Raw genomic sequence first — 18,513 nt, 5'->3', positions numbered from 1 at the left:
TACATCATTACATCATATGAGACTGATATCAGCCCCTCTTATAACGCTCCAGTATTGATATATCCTCCAGACATTACATCATATGTGACTGATACCAACCTCTCTTATAACGCTCCAGTACTTATATAACCTCCAGATATTACATCATTACATCATATGTGACTGATATCAGCCCCTCTTATAACGCTCCAGTACTGATATATCCTCCAGACATTACATCATATGTGACTGATATCAGCCCCTCTTATAACGCTCCAGTACCAATATATCCTCCAGACATTACATCATATATGATTGACATCAGCCCCTCTTATAATGCTCCAGTACTGATATATCCTCCAGACATTACATCATATGTGACTGATACCAACCTGTCTTATAACGCTCCAGTACTTATATAACCTCCAGATATTACATCATTACATCATATGAGACTGATATCAGCCCCTCTTATAACGCTCCAGTATTGATATATCCTCCAGACATTACATCATATGTGACTGATACCAACCTCTCTTATAACGCTCCAGTACCAATATATCCTCCAGACATTACATCATATATGATTGACATCAGCCCCTCTTATAATGCTCCAGTACTGATATTTCCTCCAGACAATACATCATATGTGACTGACATCAGCCCCTCTTATAACACTCCAGTACTGATATATCCTCCAAACATTACACCATATGTGACTGATACCAGCCCCTCTTATAACGCTCCAGTACTGATATATCCTCCAGACATTACATCATATGTGACTGATATCAGCCCCTCTTATAACGCTCCAGTACTGATATATCCTCCAGACATTACATCATATGTGACTGATACCAACCTGTCTTATAACGCTCTAGTACTTATATAACCTCCAGATATTACATCATTGCATCATATGTGACTGATATCGGCCCCTCTTACAATGCTCCAGTACTGATATATCCTCCAGACATTACACCATATGTGACTGATACCAACCCCTCTTATAACTCTCCAGTACTTATATAACCTCCAGATATTACATCATTACATCATATGTGACTGATATCAGCCCCTCTTATAACACTCCAGTACTGATATATCCTCCAGACATTACATCATATGTGACTGATACCAACCTGTCTTATAACGCTCCAGTACTTATATAACCGCCAGATATTACATCATTACATCATATGAGACTGATATCGGCCCCTCTTATAATGCTACAGTACTGATATATGCTACAGACATTACACCATATGTGACTGATATCAGAACCTCTTATAACGCTCCAGTACTGATACATCCTCCAGACATTACATCATATGTGACTGATACCAACCCCTCTTATAACTCTCCAATACTTATATAACCTCCAGATATTACATCATTACATCATAAGTGACTGATATCAGCCCCTCTTATAACGCTCCAGTACTGATATATCCTCCGGACATTACATCATATGTGACTGATACCAACCCCTCTTATAACGCTCCAGTACTTATATAACCTCCAGATATTACATCATTACAGCATATGTGACTGATATCGGCCCCTCTTATAATGCTCCAGTACTGATCTATCCTCCAGACATAACACCATATGTGACTGATATCAGCCCCTCTTATAACGCTCCAGTACTTATATAACCTCCAGATATTACATCATTACATCATATGTGACTGATATCAGCCCCATAACGCTCCAGTATTGATATATCCTCCAGACATTACATCATATGTAACTGATACCAACTCCTCTTATAACGCTCAAGTACTTATATAACCTCCAGATATTACATCATTACATCACATGTGACTGATATCGGCCCCTCTTATAATGCTACAGTACTGATATATGCTACAGACATTACACCATATGTGACTGATATCAGCCCCTCTTATAAAGCTCCAGTACTGTTACATCCTCCAGACATTACATCATATGTGACTGATACCAACCCCTCTTTTAACGCTCCAGTACTTATATAACCTCCAGATATTACATCATTACATCATATGTGACTGATATCAGCCCCTCTTATAACACTCTAGTACTGATATATCCTCCAGACATTACATCATATGTGACTGATATCAGCCCCTCTTATAACGCTCCAGTACTGATATATCCTCCAGACATTACATCATATGTGACTTATACCAATCTGTCTTATAACGCTCCAGTACTTATATAACCTCCAGATATTACATCATTACATCATATGAGACTGATATCAGCCCCTCTTATAATGCTCCAGTATTGATATATCCTCCAGACATTACATCATATGTGACTGATACCAACCCCTCTTATAACGCTCCAGTACTTATATAACCTCCAGATATTACATCATTACGTCATATGTGACTGATATCGGCCCCTCTTATAATGCTACAGTACTGATATATCCTCCAGACATTACATCATATGTGACTGATACCAACCCCTCTTATAACTCTCCAGTAATTATATAACCTCCATATATTACATCATTACATCATATGTGACTGATATCAGCCCCTCTTATAACGCTCCAGTATTGATATATCCTCCAGACATTACATCATAGGTGACTGATATCAGCCCCTCATATAATGCTCCAGTACTGATATATCCTCCAGACATTACATCATATGTGACTGATACCAACCTGTCTTATAACGCTCCAGTACTTATATAACCTCCAGATATTACATCATTACATCATATGAGACTGATATCAGCCCCTCTTATAACGCTCCAGTATTGATATATCCTCCAGACATTACATCATATGTGACTGATACCAACCTCTCTTATAACGCTCCAGTACTTATATAACCTCCAGATATTACATCATTACATCATATGTGACTGATATCAGCCCCTCTTATAACGCTCCAGTACTGATATATCCTCCAGACATTACATCATATGTGACTGATATCAGCCCCTCTTATAACGCTCCAGTACCAATATATCCTCCAGACATTACATCATATATGATTGACATCAGCCCCTCTTATAATGCTCCAGTACTGATATATCCTCCAGACATTACATCATATGTGACTGATACCAACCTGTCTTATAACGCTCCAGTACTTATATAACCTCCAGATATTACATCATTACATCATATGAGACTGATATCAGCCCCTCTTATAACGCTCCAGTATTGATATATCCTCCAGACATTACATCATATGTGACTGATACCAACCTCTCTTATAACGCTCCAGTACTTATATAACCTCCAGATATTACATCATTACATCATATGTGACTGATATCAGCCCCTCTTATAACGCTCCAGTACTGATATATCCTCCAGACATTACATCATATGTGACTGATATCAGCCCCTCTTATAACGCTCCAGTACCAATATATCCTCCAGACATTACATCATATATGATTGACATCAGCCCCTCTTATAATGCTCCAGTACTGATATTTCCTCCAGACAATACATCATATGTGACTGACATCAGCCCCTCTTATAACACTCCAGTACTGATATATCCTCCAAACATTACACCATATGTGACTGATACCAGCCCCTCTTATAACGCTCCAGTACTGATATATCCTCCAGACATTACATCATATGTGACTGATATCAGCCCCTCTTATAACGCTCCAGTACTGATATATCCTCCAGACATTACATCATATGTGACTGATACCAACCTGTCTTATAACGCTCTAGTACTTATATAACCTCCAGATATTACATCATTGCATCATATGTGACTGATATCGGCCCCTCTTACAATGCTCCAGTACTGATATATCCTCCAGACATTACACCATATGTGACTGATACCAACCCCTCTTATAACTCTCCAGTACTTATATAACCTCCAGATATTACATCATTACATCATATGTGACTGATATCAGCCCCTCTTATAACACTCCAGTACTGATATATCCTCCAGACATTACATCATATGTGACTGATACCAACCTGTCTTATAACGCTCCAGTACTTATATAACCGCCAGATATTACATCATTACATCATATGAGACTGATATCGGCCCCTCTTATAATGCTACAGTACTGATATATGCTACAGACATTACACCATATGTGACTGATATCAGAACCTCTTATAACGCTCCAGTACTGATACATCCTCCAGACATTACATCATATGTGACTGATACCAACCCCTCTTATAACTCTCCAATACTTATATAACCTCCAGATATTACATCATTACATCATAAGTGACTGATATCAGCCCCTCTTATAACGCTCCAGTACTGATATATCCTCCGGACATTACATCATATGTGACTGATACCAACCCCTCTTATAACGCTCCAGTACTTATATAACCTCCAGATATTACATCATTACAGCATATGTGACTGATATCGGCCCCTCTTATAATGCTCCAGTACTGATCTATCCTCCAGACATAACACCATATGTGACTGATATCAGCCCCTCTTATAACGCTCCAGTACTTATATAACCTCCAGATATTACATCATTACATCATATGTGACTGATATCAGCCCCATAACGCTCCAGTATTGATATATCCTCCAGACATTACATCATATGTAACTGATACCAACTCCTCTTATAACGCTCAAGTACTTATATAACCTCCAGATATTACATCATTACATCACATGTGACTGATATCGGCCCCTCTTATAATGCTACAGTACTGATATATGCTACAGACATTACACCATATGTGACTGATATCAGCCCCTCTTATAAAGCTCCAGTACTGTTACATCCTCCAGACATTACATCATATGTGACTGATACCAACCCCTCTTTTAACGCTCCAGTACTTATATAACCTCCAGATATTACATCATTACATCATATGTGACTGATATCAGCCCCTCTTATAACACTCTAGTACTGATATATCCTCCAGACATTACATCATATGTGACTGATATCAGCCCCTCTTATAACGCTCCAGTACTGATATATCCTCCAGACATTACATCATATGTGACTTATACCAATCTGTCTTATAACGCTCCAGTACTTATATAACCTCCAGATATTACATCATTACATCATATGAGACTGATATCAGCCCCTCTTATAATGCTCCAGTATTGATATATCCTCCAGACATTACATCATATGTGACTGATACCAACCCCTCTTATAACGCTCCAGTACTTATATAACCTCCAGATATTACATCATTACGTCATATGTGACTGATATCGGCCCCTCTTATAATGCTACAGTACTGATATATCCTCCAGACATTACATCATATGTGACTGATACCAACCCCTCTTATAACTCTCCAGTAATTATATAACCTCCATATATTACATCATTACATCATATGTGACTGATATCAGCCCCTCTTATAACGCTCCAGTATTGATATATCCTCCAGACATTACATCATAGGTGACTGATATCAGCCCCTCATATAATGCTCCAGTACTGATATATCCTCCAGACATTACATCATATGTGACTGATACCAACCTGTCTTATAACGCTCCAGTACTTATATAACCTCCAGATATTACATCATTACATCATATGAGACTGATATCAGCCCCTCTTATAACGCTCCAGTATTGATATATCCTCCAGACATTACATCATATGTGACTGATACCAACCTCTCTTATAACGCTCCAGTACTTATATAACCTCCAGATATTACATCATTACATCATATGTGACTGATATCAGCCCCTCTTATAACGCTCCAGTACTGATATATCCTCCAGACATTACATCATATGTGACTGATATCAGCCCCTCTTATAACGCTCCAGTACCAATATATCCTCCAGACATTACATCATATATGATTGACATCAGCCCCTCTTATAATGCTCCAGTACTGATATATCCTCCAGACATTACATCATATGTGACTGATACCAACCTGTCTTATAACGCTCCAGTACTTATATAACCTCCAGATATTACATCATTACATCATATGAGACTGATATCAGCCCCTCTTATAACGCTCCAGTATTGATATATCCTCCAGACATTACATCATATGTGACTGATACCAACCTCTCTTATAACGCTCCAGTACTTATATAACCTCCAGATATTACATCATTACATCATATGTGACTGATATCAGCCCCTCTTATAACGCTCCAGTACTGATATATCCTCCAGACATTACATCATATGTGACTGATATCAGCCCCTCTTATAACGCTCCAGTACCAATATATCCTCCAGACATTACATCATATATGATTGACATCAGCCCCTCTTATAATGCTCCAGTACTGATATTTCCTCCAGACAATACATCATATGTGACTGACATCAGCCCCTCTTATAACACTCCAGTACTGATATATCCTCCAAACATTACACCATATGTGACTGATACCAGCCCCTCTTATAACGCTCCAGTACTGATATATCCTCCAGACATTACATCATATGTGACTGATATCAGCCCCTCTTATAACGCTCCAGTACTGATATATCCTCCAGACATTACATCATATGTGACTGATACCAACCTGTCTTATAACGCTCTAGTACTTATATAACCTCCAGATATTACATCATTGCATCATATGTGACTGATATCGGCCCCTCTTACAATGCTCCAGTACTGATATATCCTCCAGACATTACACCATATGTGACTGATACCAACCCCTCTTATAACTCTCCAGTACTTATATAACCTCCAGATATTACATCATTACATCATATGTGACTGATATCAGCCCCTCTTATAACACTCCAGTACTGATATATCCTCCAGACATTACATCATATGTGACTGATACCAACCTGTCTTATAACGCTCCAGTACTTATATAACCGCCAGATATTACATCATTACATCATATGAGACTGATATCGGCCCCTCTTATAATGCTACAGTACTGATATATGCTACAGACATTACACCATATGTGACTGATATCAGAACCTCTTATAACGCTCCAGTACTGATACATCCTCCAGACATTACATCATATGTGACTGATACCAACCCCTCTTATAACTCTCCAATACTTATATAACCTCCAGATATTACATCATTACATCATAAGTGACTGATATCAGCCCCTCTTATAACGCTCCAGTACTGATATATCCTCCGGACATTACATCATATGTGACTGATACCAACCCCTCTTATAACGCTCCAGTACTTATATAACCTCCAGATATTACATCATTACAGCATATGTGACTGATATCGGCCCCTCTTATAATGCTCCAGTACTGATCTATCCTCCAGACATAACACCATATGTGACTGATATCAGCCCCTCTTATAACGCTCCAGTACTTATATAACCTCCAGATATTACATCATTACATCATATGTGACTGATATCAGCCCCATAACGCTCCAGTATTGATATATCCTCCAGACATTACATCATATGTAACTGATACCAACTCCTCTTATAACGCTCAAGTACTTATATAACCTCCAGATATTACATCATTACATCACATGTGACTGATATCGGCCCCTCTTATAATGCTACAGTACTGATATATGCTACAGACATTACACCATATGTGACTGATATCAGCCCCTCTTATAAAGCTCCAGTACTGTTACATCCTCCAGACATTACATCATATGTGACTGATACCAACCCCTCTTTTAACGCTCCAGTACTTATATAACCTCCAGATATTACATCATTACATCATATGTAACTGATTTCGGCCCCTCTTATAATGCTCCAGTACTGATATATCCTCCAGACATACACCATATATGACTGATATCAGCCCCTCTTATAACGCTCCAGTACTGATATATCCTCCAGACATTGCATCATATGTGACTGCGATCAGCCCCTCTTATAACGCTCCAGTACTGATATATCCTCCAGACATTACACCATATGTGACTGATACCAGCCCCTCTTATAACGCTCCAGTACTGATATATCCTCCAGACATTACACCATATGTGACTGATATCAGCCTCTCTTATAAAGCTCCAGTATTGATATATCCTCCAGACATTACACCATATGTGACTGATACCAGCCCCTCTTATAACGCTCCAGTACTGATATATCCTCCAGACATTACATCATATGTGACTGATACCAGCCCCTCTTATAACGCTCCAGTACTGATTTATCCTCCAGACATTACAACATATGTGACTGATACCAGCCTCTCTTATAACGCTCCAGTACTGATATTTCCTCCAGACATTACACCATATGTGACTGATATCAGCCTCTCTTATAATGCTCCAGTACTGATATATCCTCCAGACATTACATCATATGTGACTGATATCAGCCCATCTTATAACGCTCCAGTACTGATATATCCTCCAGACATTACATATGTGACTGATATCATCTCCTGTTATAAAGCTCGAGTACTGATATATCCTCCAGACATTACACCATATGTGACTGATATCAGCCCCTCTTATAACGCTCCAGTACTGATATATCCTCCAGACATTACATATGTGACTGATATCATCTCCTGTTATAATGCTCCAGTACTGATACATCCTCCAGACATTACATATGTGACTGATATCAGCCTCTCTTATAACGCTCGAGTACTGATTTATCCTCCGGACATTACACCATATGTGACTGATATCAGCCTCTCTTATAACGCTCGAGTACTGATTTATCCTCCAGACATTACACCATATGTGACTGATATCAGCCTCTCTTATAACGCTCCAGTACTGATATATCCTCCAGACATTACACCATATGTGACTGTTATCAGCCTCTCTTATAACTCTCCAGTACTGATATATCCTCCAGACATTACATATGTAACTGATATCATCTCCTGTTATAAAGCTCGAGTACTGATATATCCTCCAGACATTACATCATATGTAACTGATATCAGCCTCTCTTATAGCGCTCCAGTACTGATATATCCTCCAGACATTACACCATATGTGACTGATATCAGCCTCCCTTATAACGCTCCAGTACTGATATATCCTCCAGACATTACACCATATGTGACTGATATCAGCCCCTCTTATAACGCTCCAGTACTGATATATCCTCCAGACATTACATATGTGACTGATATCAGCCTCTCTTACAACGCTCCAGTACTGATATATCCTCCAGACATTATATCATATGTGACTGATACCGGCCTCTCTTATAATTCTCCAGTACTGATATATCCTCCAGACATTACACCATATGTGACTGATATCAGCCCATCTTATAATGCTCCAGTACTGATATATCCTCCAGACATTTCACCATATGTGACTGATATCAGCCTCTCTTATAACGCTCCAGTACTGATATATCCTCCAGACATTACATCATATGTGACTGATACCGGCCTCTCTTATAACGCTCCAGTACTGATATATCCTCCAGACATTTCACCATATGTGACTGATATCAGCCCCTCTTACAGTGGGGAAAAAAAGTATTTAGTCAGTCAGCAATAGTGCAAGTTCCACCACTTAAAAAGATGAGAGGCGTCTGTAATTTACATCATAGGTAGACCTCAACTATGGGAGACAAACTGAGAAAAAAAAATCCAGAAAATCACATTGTCTGTTTTTTTTCATTTTATTTGCATATTATGGTGGAAAATAAGTATTTGGTCAGAAACAAGCAATCAAGATTTCTGGCTCTCACAGACCTGTAACTTCTTCTTTAAGAGTCTCCTCTTTCCTCCACTCATTACCTGTAGTAATGGCACCTGTTTAAACTTGTTATCAGTATAAAAAGACACCTGTGCACACCCTCAAACAGTCTGACTCCAAACTCCACTATGGTGAAGACCAAAGAGATGTCAAAGGACACCAGAAACAAAATTGTATCCCTGCACCAGGCTGGGAAGACTGAATCTGCAATAGCCAACCAGCTTGGAGTGAAGAAATCAACAGTGGGAGCAATAATTAGAAAATGGAAGACATACAAGACCACTGATAATCTCCCTCGATCTGGTGCTCCACGCAAAATCCCACCCCGTGGGGTCAGAATGATCACAAGAACGGTGAGCAAAAATCCCAGAACCACGCGGGGGGACCTAGTGAATGAACTGCAGAGAGCTGGGACCAATGTAACAAGGCCTACCATAAGTAACACACTACGCCACCATGGACTCAGATCCTGCAGTGCCAGACGTGTCCCACTGCTTAAGCCTGTACATGTCCGGGCCCGTCTGAAGTTTGCTAGAGAGCATTTGGATGATCCAGAGGAGTTTTGGGAGAATGTCCTATGGTCTGATGAAACCAAACTGGAACTGTTTGGTAGAAACACAACTTGTCGTGTTTGGAGGAAAAAGAATACTGAGTTGCATCCATCAAACACCATACCTACTGTAAAGCATGGTGGTGGAAACATCATGCTTTGGGGCTGTTTCTCTGCAAAGGGGCCAGGACGACTGATCCGGGTACATGAAAGAATGAATGGGGCCATGTATCGTGAGATTTTGAGTGCAAACCTCCTTCCATCAGCAAGGGCATTGAAGATGAAACGTGGCTGGGTCTTTCAACATGACAATGATCCAAAGCACACCGCCAGGGCAACGAAGGAGTGGCTTCGTAAGAAGCATTTCAAGGTCCTGGAGTGTCCTAGCCAGTCTCCAGATCTCAACCCTATAGAAAACCTTTGGAGGGAGTTGAAAGTCAGTGTTGCCAAGCGAAAAGCCAAAAACATCACTGCTCTAGAGGAGATCTGCATGGAGGAATGGGCCAACATACCAACAACAGTGTGTGGCAACCTTGTGAAGACTTACAGAAAACGTTTGACCTCTGTCATTGCCAACAAAGGATATATCACAAAGTATTGAGATGAAATTTTGTTTCTGACCAAATACTTATTTTCCACCATAATATGCAAATAAAATGAAAAAAAAACAGACAATGTGATTTTCTGGATTTTTTTTTCTCAGTTTGTCACCCATAGTTGAGGTCTACCTATGATGTAAATTACAGACGCCTCTCATCTTTTTAAGTGGTGGAACTTGCACTATTGCTGACTGACTAAATACTTTTTTTCCCCACTGTATAACGCTCCAGTACTGATATATTCTCCAGACATTTCACCATATGTGACTGATATCTGCCTCTCTTATAACGCTCCAGTACTGATATATCCTCCAGACATTACACCATATGTGACTGATATCAGCCCATCTTATAATGCTCCAGTACTGATATATCCTCCAGACATTACATCATATGTGACTGATATCTGCCCCTCTTATAATGCTCCAGTACTGATATATCCTCCAGACATTACATCATATGTGACTGATATCTGCCCCTCTTATAATGCTCCAGTACTGATATATCCTCCAGACATTACATCATATGTGACTGATATCTGCCCCTCTTATAATGCTCCAGTACTGATATATCCTCCAGACATTACATCATATGTGACTGATATCTGCCCCTCTTATAATGCTCCAGTACTGATATATCCTCCAGACATTACATCATATGTGACTGATATCTGCCTCTCTTATAACGCTCCAGTACTGATATATCCTCCAGACATTACACCATATGTGACTGATATCAGCCCATCTTATAATGCTCCAGTACTGATATATCCTCCAGACATTACATCATATGTGACTGATATCTGCCCCTCTTATAATGCTCCAGTACTGATATATCCTCCAGACATTACACCATATGTGACTGATATCAGCCCATCTTATAATGCTCCAGTACTGATATATCCTCCAGACATTACATCATATGTGACTGATATCTGCCCCTCTTATAATGCTCCAGTACTGATATATCCTCCAGACATTACACCATATGTGACTGATATCAGCCCCTCTTATAACGCTCCAGTACTGATATATCCTCCAGACATTACATCATATGTGACTGATATCTGCCCCTCTTATAACGCTCCAGTACTGATATATCCTCCAGACATTACATCATATGTGACTGATATCTGCCCCTCTTATAACGCTCCAGTACTGATATATCCTCCAGACATTACATCATATGTGACTGATATCTGCCCCTCTTATAACGCTCCAGTACTGATATATCCTCCAGACATTACATCTTATGTGACTGATATCAGCCCCTCTTATAACGCTCCAGTACTGATATATCCTCCAGACATTACATCATATCTGACTGATATCTGCCCCTCTTATAACGCTCCAGTACTGATATATCCTCCAGACATTACATATGTGACTGATATCAGCCCCTCTTATAACGCTGGAGTGTTACTGATTTATTTGTAAGTAGCAATACCGCTTATCACACAATCAATAGGCATCACTTCCTATAAACAGTCACACACCAGGGTCTCCATCTCTACCTTATGAGTGGTCATTTTGTGTGCTTAGCAGACATTAATGGAATTAAGGCTCCTATGTGTCCATGTAACAAGTCATAAAAAACCCTTTCCATTCCACTTCATTGCACATTTCCCATAATCCTGCAGGAGGAGCAGAGCCGACTCGCACCCATCTCCGGACATGAAGCGTTTTCTTTTCTCCGTACATCTGGAGTCTCCATTGTCCTTGTTTTCAATTTAAAGCTTCAGAAGCAAAAAAAAGGTCTCCTATTCCGCAGTCTTATGATTGTGTCGCCTCCTCTGGTATTTAGTAAGATACATTATGTGCCCCATCCCCATTATTTCTGCCCCTGCTCTCGCTCCATTTTATTAGATTGTGCTGGTTTGTTCGGCCACAACCAACGTTTAAGATATTATCTGTCCAGGTGATTAAAATGAATGGGTCTCCGGGGAGCGCAGCTGCTGTAATTGCTACCTCTCTGCTAGGAAATTGACTTTATTTTCTCAGTTTTGAAGGTTATTTTGTTTTTAGCAAGAAGGAAAGCAAAATTTAAGCCCCGTCACACACAACGATCTTGCTAGCGAGAACGCTGATTTTGTGACGCCACAGCGATCTCGCCAGCGAGATCGCTGTGTGTGACGGGGATCAGCGACCGGCCCCCCTGCCGGGTAACGCTGATCGTGCTTGATCGGCCTGGGCCATTTTTCGATCGTTAGTCTCCCGCTGGCCAGCGCATATCGCTGTGTGTGGCAGTGAAAGCCCAGCGATCAGCGACATTGGTTTCTAATGTAAACATCGGGTATCCAGGAGCCGCGGCTCCCGGATACCCGATGTTTACATTAAAAACCAGCGTCCAGTGCCACTGGTCGTGATCGCTGGAGGGGCTGTCTATGTGAGGAGACTTAAAGCCGCAATGCTCCTCTGGAAAAATATGCTAATTATGCAAATTGTCTCTTCAGAGAGGAAGAGGACTAGAACTCTAGTGCCACCTTTTGGAAGTAGCAATCCTGAAAGTCAATGTCGACCCTTTAACGAGCCTTGTTACATGACTTAGGATAAAAGCCAAGCCAGAATCTCAATTTCTGGAGGAACTGACATTGTATCTTTGTTTCATGTAGGTCTGATGGAAATCCTGCCTGATCGTTGTGTACAGATCGCCAAGAGGGAGCTGTTATTTGCCGGCTCTGTGGGGCTGCTCACCTACCTCGGAGGGGTCATTTACATCAACAGGAAGCAAACTCGTGATGCCAAGACGATCATGGCCGGCGTAGCGAAAGCCATGACAGATGACAATGTAAGAGAAGTGTCACGTACCCGCTTCTCAGCACGTGACTTGGGGTTGCGCCTGCAAGGGTTAATCTATCTTCTCTCACTCACTCCAGCATTCAACCTCTGTTCTATGCTGCAGTGGGAGCATAAATCACACCCCGACACAGACCACACACCCCGCTCATACCCGCTGCCACCACTCACCGAACACAAGGGCGATGAGTCCCGGAAGTGCTACTACTTCTATGTGCCAATCACCAGGATCACACACTCTAAGTTTATGGATTCTTTAAAAATGGAAATAAAAAGTGATATACAAATATGCAAAAACAGTGATAAAGGGGAGAAAACTTACAGAAATATCGAACTTTGCAGTCTGGTATGCTGTCCCTGAGGGAGAAATATGGAATGGCTCACATCAGCTTTCCAGGCTGCCCCCACATGTGAACATCTTTTTTGGTGTGTAGGCCTAATTTATAGACTTACTCTAGAGATCAGATTTCTAGACCAGCCTCTCATGTTAATATTCTAATTGCAGGTTTGTGACTGGACCATGGCTATTTTACCAATGAATACATTATTTTTCTCTGAAACTCTTTGTGTAACCTTTCTCATAGATACTGTAGATAGTGTCATGGTGCAATTGGCGTCTCTCCATCAAAGACACTAGGAGGTGTGAAAATTTTCCACTTTGTGTGTTCTCAGGAAATCCCCTGGGGTTGGGACCAGAAAGACTGTCTCTTCTCAGGATAACATAGGTCATGCAGTCTAAGGACAGATGTTAATTTGCTGCTGGTCATACATGCATACATATACATATTTCACTACAAGAAGGATTAATTTGCTCTGTACAAGACACTGTCTCTCCACCATGTGGGGAACATGAACTATGGCGACACAAATCCTAACCTGGCATAATATGTTCAGGTGATCTCCACACACTGACGTCTGCCTCTCCGCACTCTGACGTCTGTCTCTCTGCGCTCTGACGTCTGCCTCTCTGTGTCATCTCCACACTTACACTTCTGTATTTCCTGCAGCTAAAGGTCTGGGTGTATCCTGAGGGGACCCGGAATAACACTGGAGATCTGCTGCCATTCAAGAAAGGAGCTTTTCATCTCGCTCTTCAAGCGAAGGTAAGAACCTGGTGATAATCACCATGGACCTTTTATAGGATTCATTATGGAGACAGTTTGTGATCAAACATATGGGTGGGGTGTGGAAAATATCATGTATTATGGAAGGCAACACAGGGACAGAGAAGACAGGCCGGTCTGTGGCCTTAATCATGTCTGGAGCCACATCTCGGTCATCTAAGACAACAGTATTATTTACTGTTCAGTGAGTGATAGTGGAAGCCATATTGATTGTAAATCTGCTTTGCTTCCAACACATAGGTTTATTGGTTCTGTCATAAAATTCATGTACATTTCATGAATGGAAATGTAGTACTGTGTGATGCTCCACAACTGTATCTCACATGGTTGAATAGATACACGGCTTAGCAGACAGTATCACACAGGATTAGATACAGAATTTCATTAATATTGTATCACACACATTCTTGTTTTAGATTTCCATTCCCCTTAATTCTTCCTGGTTCCTTCTGCTTTTCTAGGCTCCCATCATCCCAGTTGTTTATTCCTCCTACACCAGCTTCTATGACAGGAAGAAGAGTTTATTCACGGGAGGTATGTGACGAGACGCCAAGATTGTGTGTGACAAGACGCCAAGATTGTGTGACCAGATTGTATGTGACGAGACGCCAAGATTGTGTGACCAGATTGTATGTGACGAGATCCAAGATTGTGTGACCAAATTGTATGTGACGAGACACCAAGATTGTGTGACCAGATTGTATGTGACGACACGCCAAGATTGTGTGACCAAATTGTATGTGACGAGACGCCAAGATTGTGTGACCAAATTGTATGTGACGAGACACCAAGATTGTGTGACCAGATTGTATGTGACGAGACACCAAGATTGTGTGACCAGATTGTATGTGACGAGACACCAAGATTGTGTGACCAGATTGTATGTGACGAGACACCAAGATTGTGTGACCAGATTGTATGTGACGAGACACCAAGATTGTGTGACCAAATTGTATGTGACGAGACACCAAGATTGTGTGACCAGATTGTATGTGACGAGACACCAAGATTGTGTGACCAAATTGTATGTGAGGAGACGCTAAGATTGTGTGACCAGATTGTATGTGACGAGACACCAAGATTGTGTGACCAAATTGTATGTGAGGAGACGCTAAGATTGTGTGACCAGATTGTATGTGACGAGACACCAAGATTGTGTGACCAAATTGTATGTGACGAGACACCAAGATTGTGTGACCAGATTGTATGTGACGAGACACCAAGATTGTGTGACCAGATTGTATGTGACGAGACACCAAGATTGTGTGACCAGATTGTATGTGACGAGACACCAAGATTGTGTGACCAAATTGTATGTGACGAGACACCAAGATTGTGTGACCAGATTGTATGTGACGAGACACCAAGATTGTGTGACCAAATTGTATGTGAGGAGACGCTAAGATTGTGTGACCAGATTGTATGTGACGAGACACCAAGATTGTGTGACCAAATTGTATGTGAGGAGACGCTAAGATTGTGTGTGACTAGATTATATGTGTCAAGACACCAAGATTGTGTTACCAGATTGCATATGACGAAACGTCACGATTGTGTGTTACCAGATTGTATGTGAGGAGACGCCAAGATTGTGTGACCAGATTGTATGTGTCGAGACACCAAGATTGTGTGACCAAATTGTATGTGAGGAGACGTAAGATTGTGTGTGACTAGATTATATGTGTCAAGACACCAAGATTGTGTTACCAGATTGCATATGACGAAACGTCACGATTGTGTGTTACCAGATTGTATGTGAGGAGACGCCAAGATTGTGTGACCAGATTGTATGTGTCGAGACACCAAGATTGTGTGACCAAATTGTATGTGAGGAGACGCTAAGATTGTGTGTGACTAGATTATATGTGTCAAGACACCAAGATTGTGTTACCAGATTGCATATGATGAAACGCCACGATTGTGTGTTACCAGATTGTATGTGAGGAGACGCTGAGATTGTGAGTGTTTGCATTTGATGAGGCTCTAAGAATTAGCTCCTCAGCCTGTTTTGTGGGTGGCATCTGATCTCTAGTTCTCCATCTTCCCTGAGGAGGTGTGGGGGAATTATCTGCTCTCTGCGGCTTGTGGGGCCGTGATCACTGGAGGGACCTGCAGAGATTTATCTCACACTCCAATACAGAATATTCCCGGACTGTAGAGCCATGATGAGTGGAGGATGATGGCTGCCCCCTGCTGGATCCTCAGACATATCACACATCCATGTTTTCTTACTCACATAAGAGCTGCCTGGAGTCTTTAACATTAATATGAGATTTCATTTCTGAAATATTATTTGTTTGAGGTGCTGGTCCCATAAGAAAGTTTGGGCTGTTAACGGGAGCGCTGTCCTGATAATGGCTGTAGACGGGGAACACATGACTGTGCGGCTCACGATTCGTTTTGCCTATAGTGTTATATATGTCTTCATCCTGCACATACAGATCATCAGATGTAAACTCCAATCATCCGTAGACCTGTTGGATCTAAGGGTCGTTACGGTCTGATAGTCCCCTGATGTACGAGTAGATGTCATTAGATATGTAGGTGGCACAAACCCTGGTCTATTTATAACTAGAGTTGAGCGAATATCTTCAGTTCCCTGCTTATTCGGCAAGCTATAGAGAGCCCAACACACTGTGACTGTGATACAGCCGTGACACATGCAGCTGCGGCGGTGATCAGCTGATCAGCCGCCGTGATCCAGGAAGCCGGGTTCCTGCTGTAGCTTACTCGGCAAGTGCTATAGCTTGACGAATAAGCGTGGAACCGAAGATATTCGCTCAACTCTATTTATAACTAGAAAGATATCAATGTGTGTCCTGCTTCCCTGTCCATGTGGCGACTACGCTGTGCAGTCCCTATTATTATTAAACTGCCTTTGGCTCAAACTCGAGCCATGGCAAGTTGATGGATGAACAATCTGTAGGAAGATCGATCTTAGGCAAACCTAGACAGGTCCACAAGGGTTTTATACAATAGTATCAAGCCATCGAGTTGCTGGTCTTTCCCTTCACCTCGTTCTTTCTATTCTTCTGACCATGATGTCCTTCTCCAGTGATTGCTCTTCATATGATATGTGCAAGATAGGCAAGTAGTAGCTTGGTGATCCTTGCTTCGAGTGGAATGTCTGGCTTGATTCGTTCCAAGATTGATTTGTTTGTCCTTCTTGCCATCCATGGTATTGATAACATCCTTCTCCTTCACCACATTTTAAAGGTATTGATTCTTCTTCTGTATTGTTTCTTTATCGTTCAGGTTTTGCATCCATATGTTACTGCAGAAAAGACTGCAAATTGTCTCTTCAGAAAGGAAGAGGACTAGAACTCTACTGCGTCCTATTTGGAAGTAGCAATCCTAAAAGTCAATGTCAACCCTTTAACGAGCTTTGTCACATGACTTAGGATAAAAGCCAAACCAGAATCTCAATTTGCAGACACTGTGTTTTGGGATACTGCCCCTCATCAGTGCAAAGTGTGAGAGGCGTTGGACCGATTTCCAAGAAGTATCGTTTCTCCTTGCGGAGATTGACATGCTAAGCATGCTTAGCATGTCAATCTCCGCAAGGAGAAATGATACTTCTTGGATACAGAAAAGACCAAATTATGTACGAGCTGTGACTTCGTTGTTATTGAAGTTTTTCTCGATTTGAAAATCTTGTCTAGTGACTTCATTGTTGATTTGCCCATAGCTATTCTTCTATTGACTTCCAGTGTTGTCGCTGCATTTTGGGTGATCATTTATCTAAATAGGTTGAAGTCCTTTACAACCTCCAGTTCATCACCGTCCTTCTCAAATGTGTCCCGATCATACCTGGCAGTAGTCATATTCTTTG

At 41.1% G+C, this 18,513-nt stretch overlaps 1 protein-coding gene across 1 annotated transcript in view; it reads left to right on the top strand.

The window, feature by feature from the left end:
- The window catches only part of AGPAT2 (1-acylglycerol-3-phosphate O-acyltransferase 2), a 54,201-nt gene that overhangs the window by 29,635 nt on the left and 6,053 nt on the right, over nt 1–18,513 (top strand). Inside the window, exons 3-5 of the mRNA XM_073559450.1 lie at nt 13,374–13,549; nt 14,565–14,660; nt 15,143–15,215. Coding sequence (XP_073415551.1) covers nt 13,374–13,549; nt 14,565–14,660; nt 15,143–15,215 — 345 coding nt within the window. The remainder of the gene's footprint in view (nt 1–13,373; nt 13,550–14,564; nt 14,661–15,142; nt 15,216–18,513) is intronic.

The sequence above is a fragment of the Dendrobates tinctorius genome, unplaced genomic scaffold (assembly GCF_039654945.1).
Source record: "Dendrobates tinctorius isolate UK_male_01 unplaced genomic scaffold, ASM3965494v1 ptg000013l, whole genome shotgun sequence".
Classification (NCBI taxonomy): Eukaryota; Metazoa; Chordata; class Amphibia; order Anura; family Dendrobatidae; genus Dendrobates; species Dendrobates tinctorius.
This window is presented reverse-complemented; position numbering and strand designations above follow the sequence as displayed.